This window comes from Dama dama, chromosome 22, assembly GCF_033118175.1.
Source record: "Dama dama isolate Ldn47 chromosome 22, ASM3311817v1, whole genome shotgun sequence".
Taxonomy (NCBI): domain Eukaryota; kingdom Metazoa; phylum Chordata; class Mammalia; order Artiodactyla; family Cervidae; genus Dama; species Dama dama.
The window spans coordinates 4,869,656-4,892,548 of record NC_083702.1 but is presented as its reverse complement, the minus strand read 5'-3'; the positions used below and the strand labels follow the sequence as shown (position 1 = coordinate 4,892,548).

Here is a 22,893-nt window from a genome sequence, read left to right as displayed (position 1 = left end):
GAGGTGGAGAAAAGTGAGGGAAATATTTAGGAGGCGAAACGGGCAAGATGATGGTAGGAAGCTGGGGGTGGGGATGAGAGCTGAGGCCAGGAGACCCAGAGAGATGGGTGTCTTGGAAGCTTCACGGTGGAGCATGATGGCCTGGTCTCAAGACACAGGGGGAGAACTCGCCTCTCTGGGCCCCCCACCACGCACCAAGCTCTCTGCTGAGCACCTACCACCCTCCACTCAGCCTCATCCTTCAAGTCCTACAAGCAAGTGTTCGGATCACCTCCACTTCTCAGGTGAGTAACAGGAAGCTAAGGATCGTCAGTAACTCACTCAAGATCATAGGATGAACAAGAGTCAGAGATGGGATCTGAGAGCTGAAACCACAAAGAAGTTTTCAGGGTCAGAAAACAGAAACTACAGTTATCTGCACGCACACACACACACACACACACACACACACACACACACACACACACACGAACCAAACGGAACACTGGCAGACATCCTCCTTAATCTTCAAAATAATCACAGCCAACTGCACATTTCTGTCCGCTACTCCTTACGTCATTCTGTCCTCTGTGAGAGCCCAGACAACAAAAGTTTAAGAAATAGTGATACCCATGCCAGAAGAAGCCGGCTCACTGAGAAGAGTCCGCGGGTTACCACTCTTCTCTGCACCTCGGGAGGAGCCTGGGTTGATGCTGGCAATGGGGACCTCACCCGGGCCAGGCCAGACCAGCAAAGAACGGGAACCTAGCCTGAGGAACTACTCAGAGAGCTGCTTAATGAGCAGGCCGGGGGAGACTTTCAACAGAAATCCTTGAGCCCTTTTGGTCTGGGGATGGGGAAGACCCGGCCGTGGTGGGCGGGTGGATGACAATGGCTCCAAGAAGCGGCCTCCCGAGCCCATGGGACCTCCTGTCCTCCGGTTCCGTGGACACGGCTTTTTCACCCATGAAACATGACCTTCCAATGGGTTAACGTACATGGCAATACCGGATACACAAAAATGCCGCTATGTAACGTGAGTTGTTAATGAGTGAAAAGACTCCGGGGAATTGGTGCCACATCTGCGTTGACTGATCATCATAAGAGACAAAATGAAAAATAAATCACACACTATACCACTACAAGGTCTGCACAAACTACCATAAGCAGGTTACATCGTGAATGTCCATGTTTTTAACGTCAGCACAGAACTCTAGTGAGAGACAGTCTTGCAGCTGTGCCCGCCCCTTTGTGAAGTGTGTATATGAAAGCCACCAACAGGCTTGGTGGATGCTTCTGCTGCATCCACGTGACCCACACCCACGTCCACTCATGCCCACGCCCATGGGGCAGAGATCTGTCAGGAGCTGGGAAGCCAGCAGGGATACCCCAAGTTCCCTGGAAGGTGATGATGTCAAAACTAGGCATTCCAGGGTCACGGGATGTCAGTCTGACAGAGGGGGCTAACCCTAGACTGTCTCCAGTCGGGGACGACCTGGGAAACCCCACAGGCTTCTCTCTGCCACAGGCCTGTCTAGGGTGTAAAGCAAACATCCAACCCAGTAATTCCACTTCTGGATATGTGTTCAAAATAAGTGAAACCAAAGACTCAAACAGACATCTGTCACCCCACATTCACAGCAGCTTTATTCACATGAGCCAAAAGGTGGAAATGACTACACTGTTGATCAAGGGGTGAATGGATAAGCAATGGGTGGCATATTCACAGGTTGGAATGTTATCCAGCCACGGAAAGGAATGAAGCCCCAACACAGGCTGCAACACGGACGGACCTCAAGGACACTGCTCAGTGAAGTCAGATACAAAAGGACAAACACTGTATGATCCCACTTGGATGAGGGACCAAACAAGGGTCATCCATTTCAGAGACAGAAAGTAAAGTGGTGGTTGGCAGGGGCTGGGGGAGGGAAACAAGGAGTTAGTGTTTGTTTAGTAGGGACAGAGTTTCAGTTCCAGAGGAGAAGAGGGTGATGGTTGTAATGTACTGAATACCACTGAATCGTCCGCTTAAAAATGGCTGAGATGGTAAATTTTATCTAATACGTACTTTACCACAATAGAAAATTCAGTGTTACTTAACAAATCTATGCTGTGTTAAGAAAAGAACACGCAAAAGCCCTCTAACTGTTCATCCAAGATGAGCTCTGTGTGCCCCCGAATGGAAGCTGCAACGGTCAACGATGAGGCCGACACCGGTCCCCACCTACGTCCAGGCCGGGCCCGTCACAGGGGACCTGCCCCCGCAGGCCGGGGACAGCCTCGGCCACTGTCCAGAGCAATGCAGCCAGGCTTTACCGCAGCCAGGGCACGACTCAGTCAGGAATGCTCGGGATTTTCACCTCTGTGCACCGAGGAGGTGAAGTGAGAATGAATAAACCTTCCCAGAGAAGGAGAGAGCTTTCCAGGGGCCGTGTTCTGGCTGGCGGCTCTGTGCCGCCGCTCACCACTTCCCCCACCTCCACGACCTCCCTGACCTCCTCCACCTCCATCACCTCTCCCACCTCCATCACTTCCCCCATATCCTCCACTTCCATCACTTTCCCCAGCTCCATCACTTCTATCAACCCCCCCCCACCTTTACCACCTCCTCCCCCTCCTCCATCACCTCCCCCTCCTGCATCACCTCCCCCTCCTCCATCACCTCCCCCTCCTCCGTCACCTCCCCCTCCTCCGTCACCTCCCCCCACCTCAGCTGGGCCCCATTTGGCCCCTCCTGCAGCCTGCCTCTGGGCTCTGCTGGCCTCTACCCCGGCGCACAGCAGGAAGACTCATCTGGGGACACGGGACAGCACCCCATGGGTTTTTCCGTGCTGGCCAGGGGGTCAGCGGGGTCTGGATGGGGAAGGGGCTGCCAGAACCCTGAGCTTCACCTCCCTCGGGCCCTGCCTTCCAAAATGCACTTTGTAAACGTGTCAGTGAGCAACCTAAAAGAGGGAGCCATGGTCAGGTCATAGGGCAGACTGCTGGGCCGAGTTGGAGAGGCCGACTCCTGGGCAGAAGGGACCCCACCTGGCCTGGTGTAACCCCCCACGTGCAAACACCCCCCGGACCCCTCACTCCCGACAGGAGCTTGTCACCTCCTGGGGCAGTGGGCTCTGTCCACACACTGTCTCCTGATCCTTAGAAAGTGCTGGAGGTTAAGCCAAAATTCAGCTCCATGTAACTCCCTCCAGCCCCACACCCTCTGCGGTCTTAGGAAGCACCCACTCCAGGGGAGGATTCCGCAAGAGTTTGGACAGGACAGCGCTGCCCTGCCTGCCGAGCCAGAGCAGAGGCTCAGCAGGACGGTGGCGATGGGAGCAGAGCAACGCGAACGAGCCAGGGCCTGGACTGGGCTCTGAGAGCTGGGAGGGGAAGGAGATGGGCAGTGGGACCCCCACACGTAACCCGAGGAAGGCGTGACTAGTTCCAATGGTAGACGCCGTGGGTTAGCGTCCACCCAGAACCTCAGAGTGTGACCTTCTTTGGGAATCAGGTCTTTGCACATATAATTAGTTGAGATCATACTGGATGGAGGGTCCCAAAATGTAATAGGTGGGGTCCTTGTAAGAAAGTGAAAGGCGCTCAGTCGTGTCCAACTCTTTGAGACCCCATGGACTATACAGTCCATGGAATTCTCCAAGCCAGAATACTGGAGTGTGGATCCCCTTCTCCAGGGGATCTTCCCAAGCCAGAGATCGAACCCAGGTCTCCCACATTGCAGGTGGATTCTTTACCAGCTGAGCCACAAAGGAAGCCCCATTGTAAGAAGGGAGGACCCAGACTCAAAGAGAACACGGCCACAGGGAGACAGGCAGAGACCAGAGGGATGCCGTCACAAGTCCAGAAACACCTGGAGCCCCCAGAACCCAGAAGGGGCAGGAAGGACCCTCCCCTGGACCCTGGAGGGAGCACAGCCGTGCTGGCACCTTGATTTCAGACTTCTGGCCTCCACATCGGGAGGGAGTACGTTTGATCTGCCCGCCGTAGGGCGCTCTGTTACAGCGGCTGCAGGAGCCTCACCCAGCAGACAGGAGAGTTAAGACTCGGGAAGGGAAGTAGCCAGCCAAGGTCCCCGGGCTCAGGAGCAGCCAGGCTGGAAGGTCCCTGCCCTGGCCCTCCTTCTGCTCCTTGCCGACCCTCCCCCCCACCCCCCGCCCCAACTCCCCGCATCTAGAGCACTTCCCACCTCCACTCACAGGCCTGCTGATTACGAGGAAAGATCTGTAAATGTCCCCACTTCCGCCGTAGCCAAATTAGTGTCATTACAGGAAAGAAGTCCAGATAAAAATACCCAAACCCAGGATGCATTAGGGAGAGCTTCAGCCCATCCCCAGGGCAGCCTGCAGCACCCCATAGACCTAGGCAGCCGCCCACCTTTCAGACCGGGGCGCCCATCCCCCTCCTGCCGGCCAGCACGGTGCCCTGCGCCGGGCACCCCGTTTGCCTTTTCCATCAACTAAACAAAGCAGAAGAGATGTGAACACAGCCTTGGAAAATCGGGTCAGCACATTCCTCCCTCCAGTCGCCAAAGAAAGTCAGTGTGGGGGGTGGGGGAGAGCTGGGGGTGGATAAATTACTGTGCCCGAGTCCAGCTGCACCAGGATGTAATAAAATGTGTTGCTAAGATACAAGTGCCAAAGAAGTTCATTAAAGGACACTTTAAACCGAGCTGCCAGACTCTTCTCCCTTTAAATGCTGCTTATTTGGTACCGTCCCTCGTGTTTATAATTAGATCCGCAATAAGAGAGCGCGGCCTCCATTCAGGCCCACTCAGCAGACTCATTAATAAACTAACTTCAACAAGCCACCGGCTTCGGCCAGGGCTTGGGGTGAGGAGGGGCGGGACTGTTTTTATTTACAGAAATAGATTTGAGGGCCACTTCTTTATCTAAATAAGAAACGAAGGCTCTTAAGGAACCTCAACGGCCCTCCAGCCCCACTATCAACTGTTTAGTTCTAACAGCGCTGGGGGCTCCAGGGTGGGGGTGTTGGGGGGAGCAGGCGGCTCAGGGCAGGGGGGCTCCAGGGCGGTGGGCTCACTGGACCTCAGGGCTCACCATCGGACTCCTACAAGCCCGGGAGCTCTGAATGTCAGCATCACGCAGGAAATGACTAGGTCACGACCCAACCTGATGGAGCCGGCGGACAGACACCGGACCCCACTGGGAGGTCAGCACAAGTGCCTGCTTCCGCTGGGCCTGGACGATGAGGGGGAAGCCAGGTGTCCAGGGCCTGGGGAGGGGATGTGGAAGGGCAGTCAGAAGAGGTGGGTTTGGTCCGGGCTGTAGGAGTGTCCTTCCAGCCAGTGCATTTAGAAAAAGCCTGAATGTTCTGCCCACATCTAAACTGCAGATTTCTCCTTAGCAGGGGTTTCTGCCTCTCTTGGGGAGAAGGAAACGGCAACCCACTCCAGTATTCTTGCCTGGAGAATCCTGTGGACAAGGGAGCCTGGGGGGCTGCCATCTATGGGGTCGCACAGAGTCAGACACGACTGAAGCGACTTAGCAGCAGTAGCTGCTGCTGCCTCTCTTGAAAAAAAAAATTTAAAAAGCAGGCTGCCTGGGGTCCATGCCATATGACAGGGGTGCTGCCGGGCCTGGCTGCCCCTGGGCCCAGGGCATGTCTCCCCAGCAGGCCCACCCGCAGGGTCAGGGTCTTCAGTCCTGCAAGAGGCAGGGCATCCCAGGCGGTGATTGGGCCAGGACGGAACCCCAGATGAGCCTGGGCATTTCTGAACCACAAAACCTCAGTGCAGGGCCCGCCAGCCCGGCCTCCCATCCAGCCGCCGCTGGTACGCCCTCCCCTTTACCATGAGGTGCTGGACGGGTGGTTGAAGGTCCCAGAACAACCATTTCGATCCCCAGGCAGAGCCCTCAGAAAGAGAACTCACCAGCCTGGGAGCTGAAATCTGCCTTCTGGTACCTTCCGACTTCTGTACTACATTCTGCCCCTTGAAAGGGCCACTTTGGGACTTCTCTGGTGGTCCAGTGCCTAAGACTCCACGATCCCAGTACAGGGGGCACAGGTTCCATTCCTAGTCAGGGAACTAGATCCCACATGTTGCAACTAAGACCTGGGGCAACCAAACAAACAAATTTTTTTTTTAAAAAAAAGAAAGAAAGAACCATTTCTTGTTCTTCATGGCGACCAGTCGGTGATTTAAAGGCAGGGGCAAGCCGTCTGGAGAGGTCGGTCCCCGCCCTGTTCCATCCGCTCCAGGACTTCCTTGCTTAGCTGTCACGGACTCTCCTGGGCACACTGGCCTCCCCAAGAAACGCCCGGCACAACCCATCTCAAGGCCTTTGCACTGGCTGTTCCCTCTGCCCAGGACACTCTTCCGGCAGGGAGTCACAAGGGTCCGTTCTCCAACTTCTTCTGTAGGCCTTGAGCCGCACCTGAGGGCCCTCTCGACCACCCTATTTAAAACAGCTACCTGCCTACCCCCCTACCTCCCCCATGCTACCTCTGCCGGAGCCCCCATCACCTTCCCACCGACTCTGGGACTCATTTATGAGGTTTCTTGCCCGTTATCTGTTTCCCTTCTGGGACTGTGGGCACGCCTCTGTCCACCGCCATGTCCCCAGCGCCCAGCGCCGAGTGGGTGCCCCATAGCATGTGCCAGATTGTCACCACTTGGCCGCCCTCACCATCTGAGTGTTCTCTTCTGCACGTGCCGGTGGGCATGCCCTGGAAGAAAACATCCAAGAGCCCGAGACACAGGGCTCTCTGCCCCGCTGCTCCCTTCCAGCCCCAAACGCCACACCTGCCTGGCCCCCAGGTCCAGCTCCTACTCCCAGCCCCAGGCAGGGGCTCCCTGCAACGTGCCCGCCGCCCAGCGCCTGCGGCTGTAACAATGTCCAGGGCCCCCCAACCTCTGTCCACAGCAACACGGGTGACTGCTCTGCCCACTGTCTTGCCCATCCCCATCAGGAAGGGGACGAACCTTCCTGAGCCCGTGTCCCCTTCGCAGTGACAGCTGGGAGAAGGAGGTGGGTGATATGAGCAGATAAGGCTTGGTGAAGGCTGTCAAACTAGCTTAAGGAATAATCCTGCGTTCATCTGGGTGCATTTATCACTCTGAGATGCATTCATCACAGAGGAGAGTTGGTACCACTGATTGCAGGGAAGGCAGCTTGTCACTGGGTAACCTGCATCTCACATTAAATTCTGGATCACAGTCTCTAATATGTATATATTTTTAATTGCATTTTCAAGTTCATTTACATGTGCAGATTGGCTTTCCGCCTGAGTGACATCAAAGGGAAACAGCGCCCTCCCTCCCTTCCTCCCCACCCCCCCATCCCTGCCTTGTTTTCTTTCCTGGGGCAAAAAGCTTCTCCCCAAATTGATGATGGCGTCCCCCACAGACAGCCTGCTGGGATGCAGCCACCAGGGGGGGGCCCCCAGAAACACCCCACATCTGCCATTTCAAGAAACTTTCTGCTGCCTCCACCCAAGAGATCAAAAGGCAGCCATGATTTCTCCTGACGATTGAGCTACACCCACCCTCTCCGAATTACTGTCTTTTATCATCACCTTTTCTATGTTGGAGGGTGACTTTGCGAAATCCGTCAGATACTTTCCTGTCTGTGAATGTGTAGGTTACAACCTTGGCCATACATACACCCACCACCAATCTTTACTTCCAAGAGTGAACTCATGTGCAGGCATGGACCTTTCTGCAATTTACCTCCACCTACAGATCAAAGGTAAATCTGATGGAATACGTCCCATAAAACAGACAGTTCCAGAATGCACCATGGCCTGCGGAGTAACTGCCCTGAAAGTCTGATCACTGTCTGAACACCACCGCGTCGAGCCCACTTTGGCCCTGCTGTTGGCATAGGACATCATGTGTGGGACCCCAGAACATCAATGTGTGGGACCCCAGAACATGTGACCCAGCAGCCACTCATGTGGGCAAGCTGCCTGTGAAACAGCAGCAAACAGAATTCAGTGGCTTAAACAAAAACAGCGGCCTTCCTGCTGCGCTGCGGTCAGGAAGACAGGGGCCCTGAGGCCCCCGAGCGCCATCACCCCCCTGACTCGGGGCTGATGTTTCAGCTGGGAGAAGGGGGCTTCGGGAGGCACCCTGGAAAGGCCCCCTAGTCTCACCTACCCTATGCTTTACACAGGCAGACCACATCTGGGGGACTCCTGCCCTCAATCTCTACCGAATCCCAAGCTTAGGGCCCAGTCCCAGCTGTGGACACACACAAATTCCAGCTTTGTCCATGGAGACAAAGAGGAACTCAGGGCTTTGGTGCCAACAAAAAGCCACAGGTGCCAGGCTACTTACCCAGGCAGCGGCGTCCCGGGGACACCACCAGATCCCTGCTCCTCATGTGACTGTTAATACCCTGTTGATAACATCTCCCTCTAACGGCTGTCCCACTACAGGTGAGAATCGCACCCAGCATGCAAGACTGTGCCCTCACGACCCTCAGGACAGCCCTGCCCGGGAAGCAGCATCGTCCCCACTTTAAACCAAGGACCCAGACAACCGGCCCCTCCTAGGCTACTGGGGGCTGAGGACCACTCAACCCTGAACAAAAAAAAAGAAAAATATCCCCCATGGATGTACTTCTTTCTGCTGCACTTTGACAAGACCAACACAGGTGCCAAGCCAAAAAAAAAAAGAAAGCAAAACGCAGCCCATCTGAGACTTCAGGGACGCCCGCTGGTGGCGCTCAGAGGTCATCACGGGAAGGAAGCCACATCAGCAAATTTCTCACCACACTCAGGAAACTGCAACACTCGGGAAACAATAAGTAATGAACCCAAAGAAGGGGGGAAAAACCAAACTCAAGGAAGCATGTTTGTTCCCTTGGAGAACAGAGGCCATTTCAAAATGAAAAGATGCCTCCCCCGTACAAAACAGCGATAATAGTAAGAAGAAAAACTGAAGCAGCCACGCAGGGAGGGGCTCAGGCCCCAGCAGGATGAGAGAGCGAGGCTGGAGGTGCATTTGCTTCGGGGGTCAAAGCCAAACCTCCTGCCGTGGACTCAGCTTCTCCACTGCGGAGACACCTCTCTGCACCCAGCCTGCCCCACGCTCCCGCCCCCCCCCCCCACCGGGTACCCGGCCCCTCCAACGTTCCACGACCTTCCAACTCAGCGTGAAGCTCCCACTCGTCATCACAAATGGCTGAGAGCTCACGGGTGGCTCCCTCTGACATCCTAACCCTGTTTTCTTTTACTGGGACCCGCGCCCAGGCATGGCATGACTCCGAACTCTTCGGACACAGAGCCAGAAGGGCCGTCATGTCTCCCCTGCGGGGACCAGCACAGGGCTGAGACTGTGAGGCCACCGTGACCCCGAGCTGGCCCGCGGCTCCTCCACTTACCAGCTGTGTGACCTCGACAGGCCGCTCAACCTCTCTGGGCTTCCGCCACCCCCCAAACAAAAAGGCAGCCCCCACCCCTGCAAAGGGCAGGGCCAATGGGGACCCACTTGGTCCGTGGAGACCACTGGCAGGGCCTCGCCCAGGGTCAGCATCGGATGGGAAAGCTGCGACCTGTGACGCCCAGGTGCCACTTGTTGAGGACTCGCCGCAGCCAGAGCTTCACGTCTCGTCTCGTTTAATCCTGGCGGGTGCCGCGTTGGGTCTTTGCAGCGCTTCCCATGGGCCGGCACGTGGCTGCCTCACACGCCGTGCTGTTGGTTACTTTATTTTACAGCCCTCAAAGCACGAAGCTGAGTTTACAACTCCAGCCCGTCGTGGAGCCTGCGCTCAACCCGTTTCTTACACGCCTCTCGGAGACAAGAGCCGAAAGCCTTGTGAGGACTTCCCTGGCAGTCCAGTGCTTAAGACTCCGAGCTTCCACTGCAGGGGGCAGAGGTTTGATCCCTGGTTAGAGAACTAAGATCCCGCAGGCCACCCGGTGGCCAAAAAAAAAAAAACAAACCAAAGCCTCCTTAGTGGGACTAAGGAAACTCAAGAGACCGCAAGGAAAATCAAATCCAGGCTCCTATTTCCTTAAAAGCTATAAATTCCAAACAGGGTGGGGGAGGTGAATAGTAGCTGCCCCCCTCCCCAGAAAGCTACCTGTATCCCCAAAGTCCTCCTGTGTCTGGGGCAGGGGCCTCGGAGCGCGAGCCAACACACAACCCTCAAGCTCCCCTTGTGTGGCCAGGGCATGCCTGAGACACTGCCCCCGCGGAAGGGCCCCCACCACGAGTGCGGCCCCGTGATGGGTTTCAATAGGCAGATCGGGCGGCGGCCACGTTCAGCATCACTCACATGAGTGGGGTGAAAACCCGCAGCGAGCCTGCGATTCAGTCCTGGAAAGACAAAGGCGCTGGAGAAAAAAACTTGCTAAACCACAGAGCTGATCATCGTAGCCAGCAGCTCTAATGAGGCATCATGGGATTACCAAAGTTATTATCAGAGTCATCGCAGTGAAAAAAACTCCAAGTTAATTGAAATCAATGGTACCATTCCGACAGCAGGTGTTTTAAGAGGCTCACGCATCAAAGTCGACTCCTTGGACTGGGAGAGAAGACGGCACCGCCATCGTACCAGCAGTGACGAGCAGCAACACCCCGAAGCGGGACCAGCAACAGAGGAAACGTTCCAGCCCCGCAGACCCAGGGCAGGGTGTGGCAGGCATGTGCTGGGGGCACCAAGGCAGCCAACGCGTCCTAAGTCATTTCAGTCGTGTCCAACTCTCTGCGACCCCTTGGACTGTTAACTCTCTAGGCTCCTCTGTCCATGCGATTCTCCAGGCAAGACCACCAGAGTGGTTTGCCATGCCCTTCTCCAGGGGATCTTCCCCATCCAAGGATCAAACCCAGGTCTCCTGGCAAGAACACTGGAGCGGGTTGTCATTTCCTTCTTCAGGGGATCTTCCGGACCCAGAGATGGAACCCATGTCCCTTACGCCTCCCTGCATCAGCAGGTGGGTTAAAGAACTAGCACCAGCAGTGTCAACACAATTCTCTTCTAATCAACCCCTTCGCTCTGCTTGGTAGTTTAGATACACTTGCTCATCTATGATCTGGATTCATCTCAACAACCCGGTGAGGCAGTTTTAACCACTACACCCGCTTTATAGAGGACGCACAAGGACTTGCTGGAAGCTACTCCGCCAGAGGCAGGGGGCCGGCTAGAGGAGGGGCAAGGGCTGAAACAGAGGGCACCCTCTCGGGGCCCTGAGCCGTCTGACCTTGGGGAGCTGCCCTTCTCTGACCTGCCCTGCAGGGAAGACCCACCCACCCAGCCTGAGCCAAGTCATGAGATGACCCCGACAAATCACATCGTGTACATCAAAGAGGTGTCGGAACAGGCTTGCCGGAGAACGTGGGTGCTGGACATAGCCGGGCGCTGGGTGTGCAATCAGAATCTTGCTTCTCACACACTCGGATGTCACCTCCTCAGGGCGACCCCGGGCACCTCCTCACAGCACACTGCCGTGGGCTAAGTCCGCTGCAAAACCTCTCCCATGCAGAGAGCTCACGGCACAGGTCACAAGGGTTACACCTGTCTCCCCAACTACCTGTGAAACTTGGAGTGAGCAGAGACCCGGTGAAACCACTTTGGAAGGGTGAAGCCTCACACCATGAGATGTTGTTGTTACCAACAACATCACCCCCGCACCCCCCACCAGGCAGGGGCTCATGAAATGCTTGTGGAATTAAACCGAGTTGTTTCCAAGAGGTGCCCAGCACACAATGTCAAGGGTAACAAGCAAGTGTAGTGGCAGCATGCTCAGGAGCGTGCCCACAAGGCATGTTTCTCCAAGTTACACACACTGCGTGTACAGACCGCAGCCTACGAACACCCCAGGACCAGGGCTGCTCTGGGCCACGTGCCCGGAGCGGGCACAAGAGGGGTCACGGTCCACGACCCTCACACCTGCGCTGCGTAAGTCTTCCTCCAACAAGCAGGTGTTGCTTTCACACTAAAAACTTTATGAAAAACAGAATTCTCCCTGAGCTCCTAATGCTTACAGAAATGATAGGAAGCATGTTAACCGCTGCCTTCCTCAATAAGGTTCTACTTAAGCTGGAGAAAGGTAAATTATTTTTCTTCAACAAATCCTTCTTTTCATGTGCATAATATAACCCTGGACAAATGATCAACTGATTTTATATATACTGCATAGACACCGTGCATATGTACTGGCACAGATCAATATACAGTTGACCCCTGAACAATGCAGCCTTGAACTGCATGGGTCTACATCTTTTTCAGTAGTAAATACTGCAGTCCTACGTGATCCACGGCTGGTTGAGCCCAAGGATACCGAGTCCCTGCCTTATACGGAGGACCAACTGTATGCGCAGTGTCTGCATGGAGGGTCATCACCTCTGACACCCCTGTTGTTCAAGGGTCAACTGTACTATTCGTTATTATACAATTTATAAAGAGTCTAAATAAAATCAGTAATAAAAGCGCAACCATGTGTCATGTACAGACATGCACACTTTTCTTCCTTAAACCAACCGAGCAGAGTTGCCCCGATTCACCTTCTAGAAGTTTCTAGAAACGTCCCCCACTCATTTCTCAGCGGTAAGGAGCTCTGCTGAAGGCAGGAGGAGGAGGGTCAGCACACTGCCCCCTGCCCTCAAGCCTGTCATGTGCTGGTCACCCAAGTCCAACAGCCTCCTCTCCACATCACACACGGGGGTCACTGTCCCTGCAAGGGCCTCCCACACAGGTGACAGACGCCAGGGAGCGCGTTCAGCTGCCTGGGCCACACAAGGAGTGAGTTCAGCCCTCCTTCACCCTCCTCCGGACTTCCATGGTGGCTCAGAGGGTAAAGTATCTGCCCACAATGCAGAAGACCCGGGTTTGATCCCTGGGTCAGGATGATTCCCTGGAGAAGTGATCAGCTACCCACTCCAGCATTCTTGCCTGGAGAATCCCATGCACCGAGGAGCCTGGCGGGCTACAGTCCGTGGGGTCGCAAAGAGTCGGACACGACTCAGCAACTAACACACCTGCTCCCTCCTCCTCCTCCTCCTAAGCTGCCCTCAACAACTAAAGCCCCAGGTCGCCTCCCAGACCTGGCACAAAACCCAGGCCTTTGCTCGGCTTTGTGTCTTCCTGGTTCCAGCCCCAGCCTGCCTTCTCTGCTGTCTGTTTGTCTCTCTTCCACGGTTCAACTGCTAGAAACTCGCCAGCACCTGCCAGTTTCCTTGGGCCATTAGCCCTCAGCTTGGGCACCAGCTCCTCCCAGCACGACCCTAGGCATCCTGGAAGCCCCTTCTCCGCCAGGAAGGTGTCTCTCATCTCCAGGGGCCTACACAGCACGGTTTTCACAGAATTTTCTGGAACTCCCTTGACACATGGTCATCTATACCTCACTCCCTTGTGAGGTTTCCAAGACCAGGCGAGCTGCTAGTCTTATCTCTGTGCGGCTCATTCCAAACGCAGGATTTTAAAAATCTGTTTACTGCATGCCTACAGAGGACAACTCCCGGGGACTCCTCTGGGGCTGGCTGCTTGACCCGCCAAGCCGCACATCCATCTTCTTAGTCATTTGCCTGTTCCACCAACATGCATGCAGCACCACAAGGCACTGCCCTTGGAACCCGGGGGAGGGGGCAGAGAGCACAGCCCCCGCCCCTCAGGGAGCTTAGGGTCTAGCAGGGACAGTGGACTTCCATGAAAAGATGAAGACAGTGATGGTCGGCGGTCTCCAGAGTGGAAGATGTTTGTGGTACCCGAGGCCAAGGAGCAGCACTGTGCCGGGGGTCGGTGGGGCAGGTGAGGATCCCAGCGCAGAGGCCGAGCAGGGCCAGCCCCCACAGAGCATCGGAAAACCACCAGAAGGGCTTCCACAAGGAGCACTGTGACCTCGATCTGGTTTCAAGACGCTCACGCTAATGGAAGATGAACCACAGAGGCCCAAGGAAATGTGGTGCGCTCTTCCGAGAGCCTGGCGGGGGGGAAGCATCCAAGTGCCCATCAGCTGGTGAACAGGCGCAGGACGCAGTCTCCCGTACGACGGAGGGCACTCAGACATAACGAGGAGCCAAGTACGACACGCCACAACCTGGGTGGGCCTTGAAACCTTCTGCTCAGTGAAAGCAGCCCAACAGATAAAACCACACGATACGATTCCACTCGTGCACGTGCAGAACGGATAACTCTACAGCGACAGAAAGCAGACCTGCAGACAGAAAGTAAATGAGTGGATGCTTGGGGCCTGGTGCGGGGATGGGATGGGTGAGACCCAAAGGGTTTCTTACTGAGAGGATGAAAATGTTCTCAATGTTTTTTCTTAATTTTTATTAGAGTATAGTTGATCTACGATGTTCTGTTAGCCTCTGTTGTACAGCAGAGTGAATCAGTTATGTTGATTTTGCGGTTTAGTCATCGCTAAGTCATCTGCAACTCTTGTGAGCCCATGGACTGTAGCCCGCCAGGCTCCTCTGTCCATGGGATTTCCCAGGCTAGAATACTGGAGCGGGTTGCCATTTCCTTCTCCAGGGGATCTTCCCAACCCAGGGATGGAACTCACGTCTCCTGCGTTGGCAGGCGGATTCTGTACCACTGAGCCACCTAGGGTGACAGAGGATGAGATGGTTGGATGGCATGACTGACTCGATGGACATGAGTTTGAGTAAACTCTGGGAGCTGGTGATGGACAGGGAGGCCTGGCCTGCTGCAGTCCATGGGGTCATGGGGAGTCGGACACGACTTAGGGAATGGACTAAACTGAACTGAGCCACCTGGGAATCAGTTATATATATATATATATCTCTCTCTCCACTCTTTTTTAGATTCTTTTCTCACATAGGTCACCACAGAGTACTGAGTACAATTCCCTGTGCTATACAGTAGGTCCTTAATGGTTATCTATTTCACACACAGTAGTCTGTACATGTCAGTCCCAATCTCCCAGTTTACCCCACCCCTCTGCCCCCACTTCCCTCTCTGGTAACCATAAGTTTGCTTTCTACATCTGTGACTCTACTTCTGTTCTGTAAAGAAGTTCATTTGCACCAATTTTTTAGATTCCACATATAAGCAATATCACACATTTGTCTTTTTTACTGATTTTTCAGTATGATGATCTCTAGGTCCGTTTGCATTGCTGCAAGTGGAATTATTTTGTTCTTAGAGACATCACTTTACCAACAAAGGTCCACCTAGTCAAAGCTATGGTTTTTCCAGTAGTCATGTATGGATGTGAGAGTTGGACCATAAAGAAGGCTGAGCGCCAAAGAATCGATGCTTTTGAACTGTGGTGCCAGAGAAGACTCTTGAGAGTGCCTTGGACTGCAAGGAGCTCCAACCAGTCCATCCTAAAGGAAATCAACCCTGAAAATTCACTGGAAGGACTGATGCTGAGGCTGAAGCGCCAATACTGTGGCCACCTGATGCGAACAGCCAACTTACTGGAAAAGACCCTGATGCTGGGAAAGACTGAGGGCAGGAGGAGAAAGTAGCAACAGACGATGAGATGGTTGGATGGCACCACTGACTCAATGGACATGAGTTTGAGCAAGCTTCGGGTGAAGGGGATGGACAGGGAAGCCTGGCGTGCTGCAGTCTGTGGGGTCAAAGAGAGTCAGACACAACTTGGCAACTGAACAACAACAATGGCTGGGTAATACTCTGAAGTAGTATTCTGGCCACCTGATACAAAGAGCTGGCTCAGTGGGAAGGACCCTGATGCTGGGTAAGACTGAACGCAAAAGGAGAAGGGGGTGGCAGAGGATTAGCTCGTTAGATAGCAACACCAACTCAATAGACATGAATTTGAGCAAACTCTGGGAGATAGTCAAGGACAGAGGAGCCTGGTGTGCTGCAGTCCATGGGGTCGAAAGAATCTGACACAACTGAGCGACTGAATGATAACAATATTCTGAAAATATTCTAAAACTGATGGTGGTGATTGGTTGCAAACATCTGTGAAGGTATAAAAAATACCTGACTGTACACTTTAAATGGCTGAATTCTATTTCAATAATGCTTTTAAAGTGGATGCAGTGAGAAGGCTACTGCAATCTTCCAGCTAAGAGATTAATGGGGGAGGGACCAGAGGGGTGGACAGATGGAGGGGAAGAAGACTCCAGGAAAACAGCGGCTTGGATAAAAGTGTGGGTCCTAGAGACTGGCTATGGCGGGGGTGGGCGGGGGGAGTAACGGGTCACGGCCAAGCAGGGGGCACTTGGGGAAAGCCAGGACTGAGCCTCTGCTGTCTCAACCCTACGCTCATTTCCAGACTATGAAAGATGGAGAAAGCATCAGTTTTCTCCTTCCCCTGTAAAGGTGCTGTTTGAAGAATGACATCTTGCACTCTAGGTGAGGAAGATTGACATTTAGCCTCCTGGATTCGCGCAGACACAGGGTTGGAGCCTGGAGAATGGAACGTCCTTTAATGGAAGGGCTGAAAACAACTGGGGAGTGTTCAGAACAGACCCACCCTGCAGTTCTGTTCAGTGAACGCTTCCACCGTGGGACCCCTCGGGTGTCCACCGTAGCTAGTGAATCACAGTGAAGACGTGATTCAGTGCCTGAGCAAATGCCACATACATAATACCTTTCAAGAAGACGTATTTTTATTGCTGCACTTGAGGACAGCCCCTCAGAATCCAGAGTTCATCAAATCGATGCATCGGGCAGCATGCAAGGCCCCAAGTTCACTGCGTGGTGGGGTGGGGAGGAGGGGGGTCTCTCTGCCAGACCAGCACGGCCTGCAGTTCATACCAGAGGTCCTCTCACTCCAAGGTGAAGCTGAACTTGCGTGAAGATGCCTGCTTCACATGGCATTTAAGTGTTGTGCTGAGAACTCCGAAGAGGAAGGAAAGGAAAAAAAAAAAAAAACCTGCAGTATTTATGATGGGCCTGTTATTTACACGGAAGTGCTTGTTGCTTGACAATTTAGATAAAAATGTTACTGCCTCTCTGCATGTGCTGCAAATTCATGGCGTAAAACCACTGGAGCAACTAATGGAGTCTTCACACATCATATCTTGTTAAAGACGAGGGGTCCTTCCTCCATCCGGGTCACAGCCCAGTGGTGGTGGGGGGCCACCCAGGAATGCAACCTGGCCATTGAGGGCTGCTGACCAACTGCCCACAGCTCCTGCTTTTTTTTAAAAAAAAGAAAAAACACGAACTCTGTTCTCAAACAGCCTGGCCACCACGGGCTACTGACCAACTACCTGCAGCTTCCTCTTTTTTTTTTTAAACAAAAAAAAAGTGAACTCTGTTTTCAAACTGCAAGGTCCTACAGATGCTGGTTTCCCAGTTACCCCCTAGTACAGCAATGGTGGAAGAAATGCTGGACACTCACACACAGTTTGTATCTCTCTACTTCTGACCAACGAACAACCTATCTACTCCTAGGAGTCCTGGAAAAACATCTTCAAGCCCTCGATCATGCTTCCAGAAGTAACTGAAAAAAATTCCAGTGCCAAGGGCACAAATGGGAAATTGACGGCTAGGCACCAAAAAGATAATACTCGTTGCTATTGTATTTCTAACAAATGTGGATAATGAGGTCATCCGTCCGTTTTACTATCCAGTTCATCACCTTCATGTGCACTTTTAATTGAAACTTAACCTTTATATGCCATCGTCCAAGCGACAGCAGGACAGAAATACATCTCCAGAGGGGAAGATGGTGTGAGTTTTTCTCCAAGTAAATCTCTCAAGCGACACTACCCTTACTTTTCTGTTGAGTTGAAAGCAAACTCTGAAACGCTACTGGCTTTTTCAGCTCTGATCGTCCATTCCGCACTTGGGCCGGTGCGGGGATAACCAAGCAGAGCCCATCACCCCTCTTCGAGAGACCCCCGGTGCAGCCCTTAATCCCCTCCAAGGGCTCATTCCTCCGACCCTTTCCCCAGCCAAGCTGCCAATCTCCACCAAACTCTCCCAAGGAGACAGAGGCGAGTAAATGTTAAGTCTACCAACTCATTTCATAGGTGACCTCTGAAAGATTCCACCGCGGAGCTCGGGAGAGCCGAGGCAGCTTTATTAGCATGCTGCACCACGGCCCCAGCTCCCTCCCTCCCTCTTTTATGAGCCCCTGGTATATAAAATGCCACAAAGGAAAAAGGAAAAACAACACGCTCACAGCGACAAACACAAGTTCCAATGGCCAGGACAAACGCTGGCCGCTTCCCAGACGTTATTTTTAGTCATTTCAGAGAGAAATATTTTTAAAAGGTCAGGGAACAAAAGTTTTCCTTGTTCTCTTTCTTCCTTTTTTTAAACACACACTCACACACACAAAAAAGATGGAGGTACATTCCGTTCAGCAGCATCCTTCTCCGAGTTCAGATTTAAAGGCAAAGGCAGACCTGAGTAGGACGGCCCCTCCCCCCCCCGCCCCCACCAGCGGCACCCGCAACCTTCAAACACGATTTTCAAATGTTTCTCTCCTCGGCCTCATCTAAATTCAGGCATGACAGATAATAAATAGCTACTCATTTACTATCATCATAAAAATTTAAACAGCCTGGAAATAGTTGCTACAATACAGAACGGAGCAAACCTAAGCTCCGAAAACCACTCCAAATAGTAAAACTATTCCCACTTATTGTAGAAGCACACATAAAGGGACATTGTTGCGAAGAGAGCTGCCGGCTTAGTGGAATTTTCTCTTTTAAATCTTCTACTCCGAGCAGAAGAGTCAACAACTTGCCGTTTTACCCAGTTGGGGGTGGAGGGGGGAAGGGAGCTTAGGAACCCTCAGCTATCACACGGTACCAGATTTGGTGATGGATTTTTTTTTTTTTTTAAGTATCTGATTTGATTTCACACAGTGATTAAACATCTTTGTGCTCAGCGGAGAAGGGTCTCCCAACCCCTCCCCCTCCAAAAATGGCATCAAAGCAATCAAAATGGTAATGCCCAGCCTGGGTCCCCTCCCCGCTCCCCCACCCCCCCGCGAACTCCCCGACTTCGCCCGAGCCGCGCGCCAGGCGCCCCCCCCTCCTCCGGCGGGAATGGAAGCTTCCACTCCCGGGCGGGGGCGCGCGGCCGGGGAGGGGGGCCGCGGCACCGCGGGAAAGGGGTTAACGCGTTCGTCCCCACCCGTGCGTCCAGCCCAACGCCCCCGACCAGGCGCCGACCCGCGGCCACAGCCGTCTTTCTTTCCGCAGCCCCCGGCCCCCTCCTTCTCTTCTGCACGCCCCCCTTCTACCACTTTGCAACTTTAAAAAGACTCGAAACGCACACCCGGCCTCCGAGTTCTCCTTCGCCGGGGTCGTCACCATCCCCCGCCAGCCACGTCCACGTCTCTCCCCTACACCGACCATCCCCCCGGGGAGAGGGGGGGGCTTCGGATCCGGCCCGCCCCCGACCCGGAGTTAAGGGAGCGAGAAGGGGACCGGATCGGGGGGCGGGGGCGGTCCAAGTTTGAGGCTGACGCCGGCTGCCGGCATTCCGAAGGAAGCGCGATCGAAGGCCCGGGGAGCTGGAGGGGGGCCTCGGCGAGGCGGGGCGGGGGCAGCGGGCCCGCGGGGCGGACGGAGGGAGGGGGAGGAGGGGGCCGCGGGGACGGAGCCGGCGCCCCAGCCCCCGCCAGTCTCGGAGCCCGAGAGCGCCATTGGCTGCGCGGCTCAAAGTTCTCGGCTTGGGGAAGGGGCGGGGGTGCGAGTGCGGGGAGGGGGCGTGGGGGGAGGGGCGCGGAGGGGGAGGGGAGGGGCGGGGGCGGAGAGGGAGAGGGGGCGGGGCGCGCGGCCGGCCGCGCTCCGGCGGCGGCGGCGGCGGCCTCTGTTCGCGGTGCTGAAACCCCTCTAGCGCTGAGCTCCGCGCAACTAAGTCACAATGGACAACTTTTCCTCGCCGAGGGGGCCGGGAGGGGTTGGCGGCCGGGCCCCCCGTCCCCCGTCCCCACGGCAAGCAGCTCCTCGCGGGCCCCAGTGGACACCCGGTACCCGGAGACCCAAAGTTGGGCAGAACCGAGGGGTCCCGGGGGCGCCTTTCTTTTGTTCCCTGGGAGCTGGCTGGCGTCAGGTTCCGAGAATAAAAGTGATGCCGGAGAAGTGGGAGGGGAGGGGGGAGCCCGGGGGAAGAACGATTTCTTTAAATTAAGATTTGCGGCGTAACCCCCCCAAAAAAAATCCACTTCCAAGGAGTTTGGTGTCCAGGCCCGAATGACCGCCCCCTCTTTCCGCACCCTAACGCCCGCGGGAGGCCGGGGACGGGGGCTGTTGAGGGGGGACACCGACCCGGGAGAATTGTCCACATTCCAAAAACATGTCCACCAACTCAAAATGGACGCCGGGCTGCTCGCCGCCTTTTAAGGGCAGCTTCTCTCCTTCGGCCACTGTAGGAGCCGCGCTGCCCCCCGCCTCGGCCTCCAAGACCCTGGCCCCTTCTTCCCAGAAGCAGGGGGTGGGCGGGTAACTTTGAAGACCGCAGAGACTCCTTTGGGAGTCTGAGTGCGCGGCGCCGAGGCCAGCACTTTTTAGGGTGCTACCCAAGTGCCCGGCGACCCCTCCTAGTCCCCCCACCCCGCCACCCCGGGCGGGGGGCCGGCTCCGGCTCGCTTACTTGTTTGTCGCTGAGCGCGGCGATCCGCGGCTGCCGCTCGTGCAGCTGTTTCTTGAGGTCGCCGTTCTGCGGAAACACGGAGGCGCGGGCTCAGGCCGGCCGCCCCGGGGTGGGGGGATCCAGTGCGCCCGGGGCCCCGCGGGGCCGCCGCCCCCCTCCCCCGCCCGAGTTCCCCGGGCCGCGTCCCGCACGCGCGGCGGCCGGGCAGTGCCGCGTGGGGCCGCTTACCTGTGGCTGCCGCCTCATCGGGGCAGCTCGCGGGGCGGGGCGGGGGCCGCGGCCACCCGGCGGCGCGCCCCGAGCCGTGCAAGTTTGCAGGCCCGGGTGCGTGTGCGAGGGAGTGTGTGTGTGTGCCGGGGGGAGGGGGGAGGAACAAAGAGCCAAGTAAACACGGCGAGTCCGTGTCGAGCAAAGCTCATAAATATTCAAGTCGCGTCCTAATCTCCCCAACACACACATACACACACACGCGCGCGCGCGCGCACGCCGCAACACCGCCCGGGCTCCGGCCGCCGCGCCGCTGCTCGCCCAAGCAACAATCGCCAAAACTACTTTTGCAAACTGTGCAGGATTGCACCTGGGGGGTGGGGGCGGAGGGGGTGGGCGTACCCCCCACACACTGACACACACCGGGCAAGCGCACGCAGGGGGCCCTCTCCCGGGACCCTAGTCCTGCAGATCCTGCCCGAGAAAGAGAAGACACTGGGTTCGGGTCCCACGCGTCCCCGATCCCTCAAACTGTGCAGGATTGCACGAAACGGGGGGGAGGGGTGCGGCGCAGAGGGGAAGCCCAAAGGAGAGTCCGTTCATATACACACTTCCCCCATCCCTGGGGCAGCAGGCTCAAAGGAGGGGGCCTCTCCAGCTCTGCGCGCCCTGCGACGGAGAAGAGGACGCGGGGCTCCGCAGCCCGGACCCCGGACCCCGGGCTCCCGAAGCCAGCAGCCCCCGACCGCCTACCTGGTGGCGCGCGAGTTCCACGGCGAGCGCCTCGGGCCGGCTCTGCAGCTCCATCTCGGCAACTTGGGCAGCACTTTGCGCTCACTTTGGCCCTGGCTCCCGGGGAGTTGCGCGGCTCCGCGGGAGTCGGGGCTGACGCGGGCGGATCGGGTCTCGCTGGATGGTGCGGGGGGCGCGGGGGTTGGACACGAGCCCCCTCCCCCACGACCGAAAAGGGAGGGAGGGGGTCTGGAGACGGGGGGGAAAGAAAGGCGGCCGCGCGCCCCCCCAACTCCTCAGGCAGCCCGGCAAGTTGCGCCGGGTCCCTGGGCTGCAGGCGCGGCCCGGCGCATGGCCCCCCCCACCCCCGGCCCCGGCGCCGGGAGCCCCAGCGCAGCCCCCGCGCGAGCTGCCAGGAGGCAGGGACTATATTTCCTCCGGCGCGCGCCTGGATCTCGCTGGGGCCTCGGCAAAGTTGTGCCTCGGCACGATGCTAATTCAGGCAGTGCCCGGATGCAGCGGGCCGGGGCGGCGGGGGGCGGGGCCCGAGCGCGAGCCCGCCCCGGCCAGGCCCCGCCCCCGGCCCCGCCCCGCCCCATCCGCCCCTCCCCCGCCCCGCCCGCGCGTGCGCATTGCCGCCCCGCCGCGACCCGGCGCCCGAAGCGCAGAACAAAAGTGGCTCCTGGCGGCTCCCCCGGCCACTTCTCTTCTTCTCCGCCCCCACCTCCAGCCAAACCCTCGGGAAACGGGACGCCCACCGCATCAGCCCCGGGTCGGGACACTTTCCGATGGGACGGGAGATGGCCCACTTTCCCATTCCTAGTCTCCTCTGGCTCTCGCCTCATCCCTCGTTGCCCGTCTTCTACTTATTTTAAGTTGTCTTCCATCCACTCCTGCCCCCTGCACACTCGGCGCTGCCACTCAGGAGATTAACTTAGTCAGGTCGCCAGATTCCTCCACCGCCTGATGGCCACCGTGTTGTTTAAACAGTCTGAAAATTGATCTCTTGACTGTGCCTTTAATGATTTTTTTTCCTTTTTTTTTTTTTACACTCACAATTAAATTCTCAACAGATGTCATTGGAATTTTTTAAGACTGGTATTAAACATCGTAGACGTGCCCGGTCAATGTGACATGAAACAATTATAACCACAGCTGAGGAGATCGCATTTTAGAACTCCCAGCCCCACAGCCAGGAGGTTGACGTCTCTGAGTGGATATAGCATCGTGGAGTTACCATCTTCATCAATTAACGTTGGAAAACTTTGTGCCCTGTTGGTAGCATCCTACTATGTTTGAGAGAAGCTGGGGAGAAATGGTGCAACCATATTACTCAAACTAAGCTGTTAAACGTTTACACTGATAAATTACTATAGGTTCAGATTCCTCTGCAGCACACAAAATACCCCAGTGAACGCAGGCAACAAATGCCCCTTTCAGCATATGCCAACATGCTGCTCCCTTGCTTCTACTGTCTGCAGAAGTTGTTGGAATTTTTTTTTTC

At 55.8% G+C, this 22,893-nt stretch overlaps 1 protein-coding gene across 1 annotated transcript in view; it reads right to left on the bottom strand.

Annotated features, from left to right (window-relative positions):
* PHF21B (PHD finger protein 21B) overlaps window positions 1-20,715 on the bottom strand; it is an 80,435-nt gene extending 59,720 nt beyond the window's left edge. The window contains exons 1-2 of the mRNA XM_061124020.1: window positions 20,679-20,715; window positions 20,451-20,516 (exon numbers count right to left, since the gene is read on the bottom strand). Of these exons, the coding sequence (XP_060980003.1) occupies window positions 20,451-20,516; window positions 20,679-20,696 (84 nt within the window). The 5' untranslated portion in view covers window positions 20,697-20,715. The remainder of the gene's footprint in view (window positions 1-20,450; window positions 20,517-20,678) is intronic.
* Between the last annotated feature and the right edge of the window lie 2,178 nt (window positions 20,716-22,893).